The 15887-nt window shown below is 42.3% G+C and overlaps 1 protein-coding gene across 1 annotated transcript in view; it reads left to right on the top strand.

The window, feature by feature from the left end:
• hspg2 (heparan sulfate proteoglycan 2) overlaps positions 1 to 15887 on the top strand; it is a 172060-nt gene that overhangs the window by 118663 nt on the left and 37510 nt on the right. The window contains 9 exon segments of the mRNA XM_034141030.1: positions 193 to 252; positions 2199 to 2321; positions 3531 to 3683; positions 4642 to 4799; positions 5029 to 5109; positions 9358 to 9493; positions 9729 to 9880; positions 14019 to 14157; positions 15438 to 15581. Coding sequence (XP_033996921.1) covers positions 193 to 252; positions 2199 to 2321; positions 3531 to 3683; positions 4642 to 4799; positions 5029 to 5109; positions 9358 to 9493; positions 9729 to 9880; positions 14019 to 14157; positions 15438 to 15581 — 1146 coding nt within the window.

Raw genomic sequence — 15887 nt, forward strand, 5'->3', positions numbered from 1 at the left:
TCTGGTGAACGTTCCTGCGGTTGGTGCCAGTTTAATTCATGAAGCATGTTTGAATCGTGTGTTTTTGGAACCATTTGGACAAACCCACGGCGGTCCACAGTGGGAGATATTCTGCAGGGAGGTAAACTGTCCCAGAAACCTGACCTCTCCCCCCCCCCCCCCCCCCCCCCCCCCCCCCCCTCCTCCCTCCAGAGGCCTCACAGACTCAGATGTTTTACACAGCCTATGAAATGTTTGAAGGACACGGGAAGCGTAAGTCCGCATGGGCATGGTTTCCTCTCTGCGAACAGACCCTTCCTCTCTCTGGGTCCTGCATGCTTCTTCTTCCTCAGCTTGGAAGTGGGTAGCGCCATGTACAAACAACTTCTGCAGGAAACTCTACAAGAAAAAACAGCAAGTCTCACGCTCTTTGTGAGCAGACGCCTTTAGTTTAAAGCAGCGGTGTCCAAACTTCTTTCACTGAGGGCCACAACCCTAACCCTAAAAACAAGTCACAAGAGGTATATCGCCTTATCAGTTAAGTTATAAGTTAGCAAAATCAATCAAATGTAGGTAAATGATGCTTGATACTTGAATATGCTTTAAGAAACATCCCAGCTCTCCAGAGGGTTTACTTGAAAGCTCATTCCTTCAGAAGCTTGAAGGCTAGATGTCAAGCTTGTTATGGAAATAAGTTATTCGGCAAACTAAGATTTGTTTGACATTTTTCCAACATGAATTGACTTTATTTGAAAAGTGGACTCATTAACACATGAATACTGTGTAATATTTGTATCTGTATTTAAGAAGTAGAATACATGACAAGCACACGTTTATTTGAAGGCCGTATTGCATTATACTTTTTGAATGAGCTGAGGGCCGTTTTCAAAATTTACCGCGGGCCACATTTGGCCCCCGGGCCGTAGTTTGGACACCCCTGAGTTTAAAGATTTGTTTTCAGTGGTTCTGTTTCCTGTGGAGGTTGTTCTGTACGAGCGTCACCGGCTCTGTCCTCTTTGGGTTCATCGGGTCCATCACTGCAGGAAAGATAAATCCTCCTCAGGGCGAATCCTCACGAATGTGGAGCTTAGTTTCCATCAGGGAAGAATATCAGAGTCAGCGTTGTGTTGTCCATACAGGCACCGACCGGTTTCATTCTTAAGATAATTGTGGGATAATGGAGGGTAATGTCCCTTGAATTAAAATGGATTACTCCATTCAGAGACTTGGTTTAACCCAGGCTGCTCAATGATTTTGTCTTTAGTTATTCAGTCAGTAGCTAGATGTTTACTTATAATGTCTCCACATTCAGAGACGAGATATGTCCCTTCTACTTCTTCTTCTTCATCCTTATCTCTTTCCTCTTCTTCTTCTTCATCTTCTTCTTCTCCTTCTGTCCTGTGAATAGCTGTTATCTGGGCTTCAAACATCATACTGTGCCTAACACATCCCATCTCACCGGGGTATCATCAGATCTGACTCTGGACCAGTTCCAATGCGTCAAACAGATGGAAAAGATCCTGAAATTACTCAATTAATAGGATATCATTGATGGAAGTTAATCCAAGTTAAAGAGACAAGTCTTTTCATTCCTGACCTCGAGCGGTATCTAGCAATTAAGCTAAGTTTAGCTATATATGTTTAGATATGTGTTACAGCTGGGAGAATAAACCCTATACATTCCTGGGAGATTATTTGCCATTACTGGGGATCGCCAGACATTTCCTTGCGCACCCCATTTGTGATTTTGATTGGAAACTATTGGATGTATTATCATGAAAATTGGTTCACACACTTGTGTTCCCTTCAGGATGATTTCTAATAGCTTTGGGAAACTTTCACATTTTTATCTGGCGCCACCAATCAAGTCCAAATAAAAAAAAGAATGGTTAAATTTATGAATGTATATCTACAAAACATATGGGATCAGCCTCCACTGTACTTCCGTGTTTGTAATTGAGCTTAAAGTTAGCGCCACAATTTAATTAGCTGGATATCTTTAGTGGATCTGACCATTTAGCTTTTCCTTTAGTGAGAGACCCCAGAACATATCAGGTTGTGCGTCTAGTGTAGTTCCAAGGTATGCATCATAAACTCCTGATTTCCATTTCACCACCACCTCGCCAGTCTTCATTATCACGCTTCATTCCTCCACGAGCCTCTAGGTGGTGTCCTTCTCCGGTTTGATGTTTTTATGACTCCTGTTTCCCTTCCTTTAGCTTCAGAAGGCACTCTGCCTGTGGCCAACGTCTCCCCGACCGTCCTGAACGTCATACAGGGTCAACGGGCAGAGTTTCGCTGCACCGTGACCGGAAACCCCACCGCCGCCATCGAATGGATCGGTACGAGTACTTTCTGTTGACTCATTTTCATCACTTCCTGTCCCCTGGTCTGGAGGTCAATGGTTTTCTGAATGTGTTTTTGGTTGTTAGACTGACATAAGGTCTGTGGTTAACACAAGCTGAAGAGATTTGAACGTTTTGTTCTAAGACATGTAATACGTCAGTTAATACCCCACTGGTGGATTTAAAAAACGGAGGGAGCTAGCAAGTGTCTAAATGAGACGACTAAACATCATCACAACCAACATTAGCCTCCTTTAGCTTAGCGGTGGTGACGTGAAGTCATGTGACCGTGCTGTAGTTCCTTTATAGACCAACATTAGCCTCCTTTAGCTTAGCGGTGGTGACGTGAAGTCATGTGACCGTGCTGTAGTTCCTTTATAACCCAACATTAGCCTCCTTTAGCTTAGCGGTGGTGACGTGAAGTCATGTGACCGTGCTGTAGTTCCTTTATAGCCCAACATTAGCCTCCTTTAGCTTAGCGGTGGTGACGTGAAGTCATGTGACCGTGCTGTAGTTCCTTTATAGCCCAACATTAGCCTCCTTTAGCTTAGCGGTGGTGACGTGAAGTCATGTGACCGTGCTGTAGTTCCTTTATAGCCCAACATTAGCCTCCTTTAGCTTAGCGGTGGTGACGTGAAGTCATGTGACCGTGCTGTAGTTCCTTTATAGCCCAACATTAGCCTCCTTTAGCTTAGCGGTGGTGACGTGAAGTCATGTGACCGTGCTGTAGTTCCTTTATAGCCCAACATTAGCCTCCTTTAGCTTAGCGGTGGTGACGTGAAGTCATGTGACCGTGCTGTAGTTCCTTTATAGCCCAACATTAGCCTCCTTTAGCTTAGCGGTGGTGACGTGAAGTCATGTGACCGTGCTGTAGTTCCTTTATAGCCCAACATTAGCCTCCTTTAGCTTAGCGGTGGTGACGTGAAGTCATGTGACCGTGCTGTAGTTCCTTTATAGCCCAACATTAGCCTCCTTTAGCTTAACGTTAGCTTCTTACTTCAGAAATCATGAAGTGGTGTTTATATGTGGAGATTATCCTGCTGAACTAAACCTGTAAGTATCAGAAACGTTTGTTTGACACAGACATTATTTTCTGCAATAATCCAAACTAACATGGAGGAATCCCATTGGACCAAGGAGATGCTGCCTTCAGGGACCAACACGGGAATAGGTCTAACCCCTCTGTGTGCCTGTGTGTTGTTGCAGGGGGTCCGGGGAACAGGATGAGCCCCCGAGCTGTGGTCAGAGGAGGCGTCCTGAGCTTCAGCGCCGTGGATCCAGCTGATGAGGGGGAGTACACCTGCAAGGCCCTGAACACACACGGGGAAAACACAGTGCGGGTCTCCCTGTTCGTGCAAAGTAAGACTGTGTTTGTTAATCGGTATCACACAAAAGCCTGTTTTACGGGCCTTGTGGGGACCACCAACAGAATCAGGACCAAATGCCCGGTCCCCACAATGTAAACCAATATTATGAGTTTTATAATATTTGGGATGGGTAGGCTGGCAGGGTCCTTAAAGAGTCTTAAAAATCATTACGAGTTTTTAGACATGCTAAGAGATGGGAATTATGACTTTTGACTTGTTTTTACATTTTGTGGCCCGAGAGAGTGTGACGGTAATGAACCTTGACCTGTTTCTCAAACTGGGCCTTGTTGGGTCCTTAAATTGAAATGAATTGGTCCTGAAATGTTTGCTATTACTGTGTAAGTAGGCGTGGGGAGTCGGAGTTAAACTGGGAGGAAACAGGAAGATTCTGCCAAGGGAAAAGTCAGAGAGTAGGAAAATAATTTGTGTTTCCTCCCTATGATTCGTATCCGTTTTAAGATGTGATGGTTCTTCCTTTTCCCGTGTTACACCCTTTACTAAGGTTAATGAAATGGGCGAGTGTTTTTTTTGTAAGTAAGCTGTGGTGGGGTTAGTGTGTTTTTTGATCATCATATTTTATTTTAAGTAAATTATAAAAATGTTTCGGTTTTTGGTGTCTTTTTTGCCTTTTCTCAATTTTTTTGGTGTTGTTGAAACTTCTCAGTTTTGTGTGTGTATTCTGAATTCTTTGTGTTTTTAGAATTTGTTTGTTAATAATTGGGTTAGTGGTTTTTCCGTCAACTAGCTGTGGTGGGGGTGTGTTTTTTAATGATCATATTTTATTCTTTTGAAGTTTTTTTTAATTATACTTTTTTTGTGTGTTCTCAATTTTTGTTTTGTTTTTTTAAGTTCTTAGTTTTTTAAAACGTGTCAGTTTTTTGTGTCTGAATTCTTTGTGTTTTTAGATTTTTTGTGGATTCTTTTAATGTTAACAATTCCTTCTGTTTCAGAGTCGAACCCGAGCGTTGTCGGCACGCAGCCTCAGGTTCAGGTCAGTCCTCAGAACATCGAAGCCCACGAAGGAGACAACGTCCGTCTGTACTGCAGAGCGACAGGATCCCCGACCCCGAAACTCACCTGGCTGAAGAACGGGGGTCAGATCCCCCCCCCAGGTGAGCCCCCCCCCTCACCGCTGCAGCACCGTCACTTTAACACATTCACATTTTGCCGTGATATTAATCTGATTTCCTCTCAAAGGTGTGTCCGATGCCGATGGAATTCAACATTATGTTTGTATTGTTCCGCATTTTGACATCTACTCTTTATTTCTCTGTTTGTCTCCTCCCCCCATGGTTTTTTGTTTTTGATCCCCCCCCCCCCTCGTTGTGACGTTTGCTCAGGCCATTCCCTCTCTCGGTTTCCATCAGTTTAAAAGCAACAGTCTCGATGTGTTACAGAGACGTATTGAGGAGCTGCAGGTCTGTCCATCTGTCCGTCCTCATCATCGTCTATACTCACCTCGTCCTCACGCTGTCACTAATGCATGATAATCACATGATCACATGGTCACATGGTCACATGATCACATGGTCACATGATCCTGTCAACTGATAATTCGCTGCTCACCCAGCCCGTTAAGATGCAAATACATGAAGTCAGCCGGCTGGTCGACTCGTTGGGACGCCTTCACAAGTCCGTCTGTCTCTGGTCATATTTAGGGTTCTTGTTATTATTGTATTCCATTGAATCTGGTTATTAGTGCTCTAATTAAAGGATACAATAAGTAAACAATTAGCTTTTTAGATAGCTCCCACTTCTGTCCACAGACTCGTGCACATTGGTTTATCCTCCAGTTTATTTCCAATTACTTTACATACCTTTCTGTGGACGTTAAAGTTATCAAAGTCAAAAGTCAACTATCCCGAATACAAAAATACAAATATATATAAAAAGATGTATATCCTGTACCTGTCCACCTCAGGCTGTAATCCTGCATTGTAGGACCATTGGGAAAGTGATCTTGTCACCGTAATCAACAGAAAGGCATCACAAGGTACAGCAGAACTACCCGAGGGAGAAATCTAGTAAAGTGACATCACTATGGAACCCTGGCTCTCCTATTGGCTGGCGCTCCAACACATTGTCCATGATAGGCTGAGGGGCGGGACATGGGTAATGGTTCTCTTTAATCATGATGCACATTTGAATGCGGTTGAACTCCTGTTTTTTTTACCACACCAGATTACACCGGACTAAGCGTTGTCTTGTGAAGGCGCCCTGACTGTATTTGCATTCTGTTTTTATGTTGCGTTTATTAATAATTGTTCCATAGTGTCTTGTTTTGTCCTCATCACCCCCCCCCCCCCCCCCCCCCCCCCTCATCATTAGAATCAGAATACCTTTATTCGTCCCAAAGAGGGGAAATGTACATTTGTAACGAGTATATCCAAACTATGATTGCACATAGTTTGTATTTAACAACAAGGGGTGTTATAGCATAGCACCAACCCCCCCCCCCCCGTACTGAGTAAACAGAAGGTTCTGGAGGTATTCAGACATACTCCTCGGTGTGTTGTGTTAGTGTTTTAAACTCCTACACAAGCCTTTCCCAGGCCGAGGCTCTGCAGAGCGGCCAGGCAGAAACTGTGTGAGCTCTGCAGACGCTTTGCTTTGAGAAGCTGCAGACACACACTGAGCCTCAGCGCTGAGCTTTACGCTCCAGCAGCTGTGTCCCTGAATGCCCCCACACCCATACAGTAACCCCCCCTCCCCCCTCTGACCCGAGGTGCTTCCAAACTTTATCAAAGCTCATATTCAGGCCTGCTGAGCCTCTGAGGAACAGACAGAGAGCTGGGTTATTAGAAAGCAGCTTGTTGAGGAGTTACAGTAATGCAGGGTTTAGTTTGTCATGATATTCTGGGTTCAGCAGTGGTGGAAGTATTCAGAAGTTTTATATCAAGTAGCAATACTACAGTTTCAGAATACTCTGCTACAAGGACAAGTCCTGCATTCATAGTTTTAACAAGTAAAAGCACAAGTATTGGCTTCAAAATACACGTAGAGTACCCAAAGTTAAACTACAAGTATTGGCTTCAAAATACACCTAAAGTACACAAAGTTAAAGAACTAGCATAAGCGTCAAAATACACTTAAAGTTCAACAAGTGCTAATATTGGTGTCAAATTACACATATAGTACAAAAGTAAAAGTACTAGTATTGGCGTGAAAATACACTTAAAGTACCCTAAGTTAAAGTTCAAGTATTGGCGTCAAAATACACTTGAAGTACCTTAATTAAAAGTAAAAGTATTGGTGTCAAAATACACTTAAAGTACCCTAAGTTAAAGTTCAAGTATTGGCATTACAATACACTTAAAGTACCCTAAGTTAAAGTTCAAGTATTGGCGTCAAAATACACTTAAAGAACATTAATTAAAAGTACAAGTATTGGTGTCAAATTACACTTATGGTACCCAAAGTATAAGTACTAGCATTGGTGTCAAAATACACTAAAAGTACCCAAAGTAAATGTACAAGTATTTGTGTCAAAATACACTTAAAGTACCCAAAGTGAAAGTACTAGTATTGGTGTCAAAATACACTAAAAGTACCTTCATTAAAAGTACAAGTATTGGCGTCAAAATGCACTTAAAGAACATTAATTAAAAGTACAAGTATTGGTGTCAAATTACATTTATGGTACCCAAAGTAAATGTCAAAATACACCTAAAGTACCCAAAGTAAAAGTACTAGTATATGCATCAAAATACACTTAAAATACCTTCATTTAAAGTACTAGCATTGGTGTCAAAATACACTTAAGGTACCCAAAGTAAAATTCCAATATTGGTGTCAAAATACACTTAAAGTACCTTAAATGTTAACTAATATCCAAACCTGTAAAAGGAGTCCTATAAATGTATTGGAGTAAAAGTATGAAGTAGCATGAAAATAGAATACTCAGATATACATGTAGTACCTCAGATTTGTACTTAAGTAAAGTACTTGAGTACATTTACTTCATTAGATTCCACCACTGGTTTTCAGGCCTGAAGGTTACTCTCAGGTTTCACAGGTAATAACGTCTTTAAAATGCTCATGGAGTAACCTCTGTCTCAGATCGATGTGTCACTAACTCCTCATGTGTTAGAGAGTAGTCCCCGATGTGTTAACGCTGATCGTTGTAGACGTGTTGCTCTGTGCAGCTTCCTGATGAAGTTCAGTGTGATTTAAGATCATCTGCTCAGAAACTGATCTGTAACTGTCTGTCCTAAAGACCCCGCTGTAGTGCTTCTGTGTTGCTGTAGATAGAAACGTCATTATGTCATAATGTCATATCTGTGTTGTTCAGAGAGGTAAGTCATGTTCTGTCTTCACTGTGTGAGTCATGTGTGATGTGATAGTGTTCATAGAGAGATGCAGGGATGTTTGTATTGGTCCCTGAAGGCAGCATCTCCCTGGTCCAATGGGATTCCTCCATGTGATTTTATAATATCCAGATATTAACAAAAAAGCTAATGTTAGGCTATAAAGGAACTACAGCACGGTCACATGACTTCACGTCACTAACGCTAAGCTAAAGGTGGCTAATGTTGGGCTATAAAGGAACTACAGCACGGTCACATGACTTCACGTCACCACCGCTAAGCTAAAGGTGGCTAATGTTGGGCTATAAAGGAACTACAGCATGGTCACATGACTTCACGTCACTAACGCTAAGCTAAAGGAGGCTAATGTTGGGCTATAAAGGAACTACAGCACGGTCACATGACTTCACGTCACCACCGCTAAGCTAAAGGAGGCTAATGTTGGGCTATAAAGGAACTACAGCATGGTCACATGACTTCACGTCACTAACGCTAAGCTAAAGGAGGCTAATGTTGGGCTATAAAGGAACTACAGCACGGTCACATGACTTCACGTCACCACCGCTAAGCTAAAGGAGGCTAATGTTGGGCTATAGAGGAACTACAGCACGGTCACATGACTTCACGTCACTAACGCTAAGCTAAAGGAGGCTAATGTTGGGCTATAAAGGAACTACAGCACGGTCACATGACTTCACGTCACCACCGCTAAGCTAAAGGTGGCTAATGTTGGGCTATAAAGGAACTACAGCACGGTCACATGACTTCACGTCACTAACGCTAAGCTAAAGGAGGCTAATGTTGGGCTATAAAGGAACTACAGCATGGTCACATGACTTCACGTCAGTAACGCTAAGCTAAAGGAGGCTAATGTTGGGCTATAAAGGAACTACAGCACGGTCACATGACTTCACGTCACCACCGCTAAGCTAAAGGCGGCTAATGTTGGGCTATAAAGGAACTACAGCACGGTCACATGACTTCACGTCACCACCGCTAAGCTAAAGGAGGCTAATGTTGGGCTATAAAGGAACTACGGCACGGTCACATGACTTCACGTCACCACCGCTAAGCTAAAGGAGGCTAATGTTGGGCTATAAAGGAACTACAGCACGGTCACATGACTTCACGTCACCACCGCTAAGCTAAAGGAGGCTAATTTTGGGCTATAAAGGACCTTATTTTCAGGATAACAACCAAACACACATTCAGAAACCATTGACCTCCAGACCAGGGGACAGGAAGTGATTAATGCTGACTCATGCCAGGGTTTAGGACTCATTCCTGCACCTCTCTATGACCTTTATAATGCCTCTGATATCTCACAGACAGATGTTTGATGGTCTCTTCTGGTTTCAGTCTCGTTTGGACCGCACAGATATTGGCACTCTGCTGATCCCCAACATCCAGAGGTCAGACTCAGGGACCTACATGTGTGTGGGCAGCAACAGCGTGGGCTCCAACAGCTCGCCCCTCAAGGTGTCCGTGCTCAAAGGTCAGAGGTCAAAGCAGTTACAATAATACAGTAATTATAACAATGTGTTTTTATTCAAAGTTGTTAATGTTGTGTGTGTGTGTGTGTGTGTGTGTGTGTGTGTGTGTGTGTGTGTGTGTGTGTGTGTGTGTGTGTGTGTGTGTGTGTGTGTGTGTGTGTGTGTGTGTGTGTGTGTGTGTGTGTGTGTGTGTGTGTGTGTGTGTGTGTGTGTGTGTGTGTGTGTGTGTGTGAGCAGCAGACCACGTCTCCTCAGCGGTCAGCATCCAGCCCTCCATCGCTGACGTTCAGGAGGGTCAGAGTCTGGATCTCAGCTGCTTCGCCCCCGGAAACCCCCCCCCTCAGGTGACCTGGAGCAAGGCCAGCGGACGCCTGTCCTCCAACCACCAGGTAACACACACACACACACACACACACACACACACACACACACACAGTATTTACATTGAAATAGAATAGAATAAAATAAAATATATGCAGTAATACAAAAAAAACAGATATTGTGTACATTGTGTGCATTAATGTGATTGTCAGTGTGTCTATAAGGTGGTGTTTAAGGTGGTGCTTATAAGGTGGTGTTTAAGTGGTGGTTAGGTGGTGGTGTTTATAAGGTGGTGTTTATAAGGTGGTGTTTAAGTGGTGGTTAGGTGGTGTTTAAGGTGGTGTTTAAGGTTGTTTATAAGGTGGTGTTTAAGTGGTGGTTAGGTGGTGTTTAAGGTGGTGTTTATAAGGTGGTGTTTAGGTGGTGGTTAGGTGGTGTTTAAGGTGGTGTTTATAAGGTGGTGTTTAGGTGGTGGTTAGGTGGTGTTTAAGGTGGTGTTTATAAGGTGGTGTTTAGGTGGTGGTTAGGTGGTGTTTATAAGGTGGTGTTTAGGTGGTGGTTAGGCAAGGCAAGGCAAGGCAAGGCAAGGCAAGGCAAGGCAAGGCAAGGCAAGGCAAGGCAAGGCAAGGCAAGGCAAGTTTATTTATATAGCACCTTTCAACACAAGGTAATTCAAAGTGCTTTACAAAAATGGAAGACATTTTAAAAATGGCATTTAAAATCAGTCATTAAAAAGAAAAGATAATAAAATAAACATTAAAAGAAAAAATACATGGATAAAAGTTAAAAGTTACAGTGCAGTTTCAGATGTGAATAGTTCAATTAAAAGCAGCGGCAAAAAGAAAAGTCTTCAGCCTGGATTTAAAAGTAGTAAGAGTTGCAGCGGACCTGCAGGTTTCTGGGAGTTTGTTCCAGATATTTGGAGCATAATAACTGAACTTCTCCATGTTTAGTTCTGACTCTGGGGACAGAAAGCTGACCAGTCCCTGAAGACCTGAGGGTTCTGGATGGTTCATAATTTAGCAGTAGGTCAGACATGTATTTTGGGCCTAAACCATTCAAAGCTTTATAAACCAGCAGCAGTATTTTTAAATCTATTCTTTGACACACAGGAAGCCAGTGTAAGGACTTCAGAACAGGAGTGATGTGATCCACTTTCTTAGTGTCAGTGAGGACTCGAGCAGCGGCGTTCTGAATTAGCTGCAGCTTTCTAATAGATTTTTTAGTGAGGCCTGTAAAGACACCATTGCAGTAGTCGAGTCTACTGAAGATAAAAGCATGGACAAGTTTTTCCAAATCCTGCTGTGACATTAGTCTTTTAATCCTAGATATGTTCTTTAGGTGATAGTAGGCTGATTTAGTAACTGTTTTAATGTGACTGTTGAAACTCAGGTCAGAGTCCATGACTACACCTAGATTTCTGGCTTTATCTGTTGTTTTGAACATTGCAGACTGAAGCTCAGCGCTAACTTTTATACGTTCTGCCTTGGCTCCAAGAACCATTACCTCAGTTTTATCTTTGTTTAATTGGAGAAAGTTCTGACACATCCAGTCATTGATTTGTTCAATGCACTTACTCAGTGTTTGAATTGGAGCATAATCTCCTGGTGAAATTGTTACGTAAATTTGTGTGTCATCCGCATAGCTATGGTAACTTATTTTGTTCTTTTTCATTATCTGAGCCAGTGGTAGCATGTAGATGTTAAAGAGAAGAGGCCCCAAGATGGAGCCTTGAGGTACCCCACATGTCATATTTGTCAACTCAGATGTGTATTTACCTATAGAAACAAAGTTTTTTCTGTCCTTTAAGTAGGACTCAAACCAATTTAGAACTGTTGCCGAAAGTCCCACCCAGTTTTCTAGTCGGTCTAGTAATATGTTGTGGTCAACAGTGTCAAATGCAGCACTGAGATCTAATAATACTAACACTGAAGTTCTGCCACTGTCTGTGTTTAAGTGGATGTCATTGAAGACCTTTACAAGAGCAGTCTCAGTGCTGTGGTTTGGACGAAATCCTGACTGGAACACATCCAAACAGTTATTTAAATGCAAGAAGTTACTCAACTGTTGAAATACTACTTTTTCAATGATTTTACCTAGAAATGGCAGGTTTGATATGGGCCTGTAATTGTTCATTACTGAGGCATCTAGATTATTCTTTTTTAAGAGCGGTTTAATGACTGCAGTTTTCAGAGGCCTCTGGAAAAATACCTGAGTGAAGAGATGTGTTTACTATATGAAGTAGATCTGAGGCCATGCAAGGAAAAACATCTTTGAAAAATCCTGTTGGAATAATATCAAGGCAGCAGGAGGAGGATTTCAGAAGTTGAATAATGTCCTCTAAGTTTTTACCATTAATCTGATGGAATTGTGTCATGGTGTTTGAATTGATATTAGGTGGACAAAGGGACAAAACATTTGCTGTACCTGATGTAGAGGCACTGACTGCTTGTCTAATTTTCTGAATGTTGTCAGTGAAGAAGGAGGCAAAATCATTGCACGCCCTGGTGGATAGAAATTCAGAGGCTACTGACACTGGGGGGTTAGTTAGTCTGTCGACGGTAGCAAACAAGGCACGTGCGTTGTTTTTGTTTTTGGTAATGATGTCAGAGAAGAAAGACTGTCGTGCGTTTTTCAATTCCAAATTATAAAGGCCAAGTCTCTCTTTATAGATTTCAAAGTGAACCTGGAGATTTGTTTTTCGCCACCTACGTTCAGCTTTTCGACACTCTCTTTTTTCTGTTCTCACGGTCATGGCCTTTCTCCATGGAGATATTTTCTTGCTAATCACTTCCTTTACCTTAGTTGGAGCAATGGTATCTATAACATTTTTAATTTTTGAATTAAAATAGCTCATTTACTGAGATGTTAGCAGGGCAAGTGTGGAAGAGAAATTATGAGTAAACATTTCCCTAGTATTTTCAGTTAAATATCGCTTTGTGGTTACCTCTTTCTGAACATTTTTGTGAACAGAAATAGAGCTCTCAAAGAAAACACAGGAATGATCAGAGAGTGCAACATCAGTCACCACAACCTTTGAGATATTCAGACCCTTTGAGATAATTAAGTCCAGAGTGTGCCCCTTATTGTGCGTGGGCTCCGCCACATGCTGAGTCAGTCCATAGTTATCAAGAACACAGTTCTTTAGCCCCTCTGTCCTGGGGGTTGTCAACATGGATGTTAAAATCACCAACAATGACTAGACGGTCAAAGTCAATACACACTATAGACAGCAGTTCAGTAAAATCATCAAAAAAGCTTGCACAGTATTTGGGTGGTCTATAGATATTTAGGAACAGAGCTCGAGAGGAGCATTTCAGCTGAAGGGCCACATATTCAAAAGAAGCAAAGTCCCCATAAGATGTCTTCCTGCATTGAAGGGAATCATTGAACAAAATATCAACTCCACCCCCTTTCTTATGCATTCTTTCCTGACTCATAAAACTAAAGTTGGGAGGGGTTGGTGGTGTTTAAGGTGGTGTTTATAAGGTGGTGTTTAGGTGGTGTTTATAAGGTGGTGTTTAAGGTGGTAGTTAGGTAGTGGTTAGGTGGTGTTTAGGTGGTGATTAGGTGGTGTTTCTAAGGTGGTGTTTATAAGGTGGTGTTTAAGGTGGTGGTTAGGTGGTGGTTAGGTGGTGTTTAGGTGGTGTTTAAGGTGGTGTTTATAAGGTGGTGTTTAAGTGGTGGTTAGGTGGTGTTTAAGGTGGTGTTTAGGTGGTGGTTACGTGGTGTTTAAGGTGGTGTTTAAGGTGGTGTTTATAAGGTGGTGTTTAAGGTTGTTTATAAGGTGGTGATTAAGGTGGTGTTTAAGGTTGTTTATAAGGTGGTGTTTAGGTGCTGTTTAGGTGGTGTTTATAAGGTGGTGTTTTTAAGGTGGTGTTTAGGTGGTGTTTAAGGGTGTTTATAAGGTGGTGTTTATAAGGTGTTTAAGGGTGTGTATAAGGTGGTGTTTAAGGTGGTGTTTAGGTGTTGTTTAAGGTGTCTATAAAGTGGTGTTTAAGGTGGTGTTTAGGTTGTTGTTTAGGTGGTGTTTAAGGTGTTGTTTAAGGTGTTGTTTAAGGTGTCTATAAAGTGGTGTTTAGGTGGTGTTTAAGTGGTGTTTAGGTGTTGTTTAAGGTGTTGTTTAAGGTGTCTATAAAGTGGTGTTTAGGTGGTGTTTAGGTGGTGTTTAGGTGTTGTTTAAGGTGGTGTTCCTCCTCTCTACAGGTGCTGGGCAGTCAGCTGAGGATCCTCTTGGCCTCTCCAGAGGACTCTGGGGAATACGTGTGCCGAGTTCAAGGACACTCCGGAAACTCCAACTTCCAGCAGGCGTCCGTCTCCGTGTCCGTCACCTCGTCTTCATCACGTGAGTCAGACTGCAGGAAGTGTTCAATGGCATTAAAACGATAAAAACGCTGCTGAAGTTAATCCATAGGTTAATCTAATGTGTCTGTGTCCCTTTGAAATGATTTATGATAATCCATAAACAATAAAACTGCTTTTCCGTTTCCAGATGTCAGAGCGAGAGTATAGGTTCACGCAAAAAAAATGCATGCGCGAAGCCCTCACCTTTTTTTTGTACCGTGTGTGTGAGAGGGGAACTCCCCCTTCGATTCTATTGGCTCTAACGGTCAGAAAGAGGTGTCAACCATCAAAATCGACCAAGGGGGGCCAGAGATATGGAAAAAAAAACATTTTCACCCAAATCACCTCAGAGGTGGGGTGGTTTTGGCTAAACCTCTCTAAAAAGGTCAAATGTCACTTGTTTTGCATCAATCTTGATACAGGGTACTTATTATATGTTGTACTTTGGATTCCTAAAGCTTTTAGTCTACTAACCCATCATCCAAGGGTAGTTTGCACTATAAGTAAAAAAGAATTTTTGGACAGACACTATCATTTACAGTTTTTTCATGTTCAATCTGAATTTTCTTTAAAATAAAAAACATCTATATTGATTCTGACTTTTCTACATCCAACTCACAGGTTTATCATTACTTTGAGAAAAAAGATTATTCATTTTCCCCTTTTAGAAGGGAAGATATGGTCATTTGTTCTGGGAATGTCATTTTCGAGCCTGAGACCTGAGAAACAGGCTCAGGGTTCAACAGGTGCACAGAAGTGTTCTCTGTATTTAAACAGACTTTTGCTGTGTTCCCCAAACGTTCCCCTGCTCTTCCCTTTCTGACTCTTTGATCTGATTCTCATTTTCTCACAGAGGAGTTTACAGTTGATGTCAGAGTGTGTGTCAGTCAGAAACACATCACACACACACACACCCTGTCACCGAGCAGTGACTCACACTCACACCTCTCCATGAGCTCATCACTGCTCACTGTTTCCTGGACCTCATGTTTGAGAAGCTGCCAGGTCAATGTGTAGCTGCAGGGACATCTATGTTATAGTGAGAGGGAAGCTGAACACGGTGTAATGGTACAACTGGTTAGATCTTAAAGTAATACGAGTTGATAACGTTGATTGACGATAAAAGGGTTAGCCAATCAGCTGTAAGGAAAGCAACATTTCAACACACAAAACATATGAAAATAAAGACAATACAAGTATTTAGATAATAGGTATTTTATCAGTCCCTCTGAGTGTGTGTTGCTCGTTGTGTTGATGTTTGAATCGCCTCCTCCTCCTCAGGTCTCCAGTCTCCGATCATCGCCATCGAGCCTCACAGCGCAGCAGTGAGAGTCGGAGCCTCGTCCAGCTTCAGGTGCATAGTCTACAGCGGAGCTCAGCCAATCAGACTGCAGTGGAAACTGGCCAACAACCAACCTCTGCCCGGTAACACACACACACACACACACACACACACACACACACACACACACACACACACACAGAGAAACACACACACACACAGAGAAACACACACACACACACAAACACACACACACACAGAGAGAAACACACACGCAGACAGACAGACAGACACACACACACAAACACACAAACACACACACACACACACACACATAAACACACACACACACACACACACACACACACAGAACACACACAACATTCATACATACATACTACAACATACATACACACACACACACACACACACATATAAACACACACACA

The sequence above is a fragment of the Trematomus bernacchii genome, unplaced genomic scaffold (assembly GCF_902827165.1).
Source record: "Trematomus bernacchii unplaced genomic scaffold, fTreBer1.1, whole genome shotgun sequence".
Taxonomy (NCBI): domain Eukaryota; kingdom Metazoa; phylum Chordata; class Actinopteri; order Perciformes; family Nototheniidae; genus Trematomus; species Trematomus bernacchii.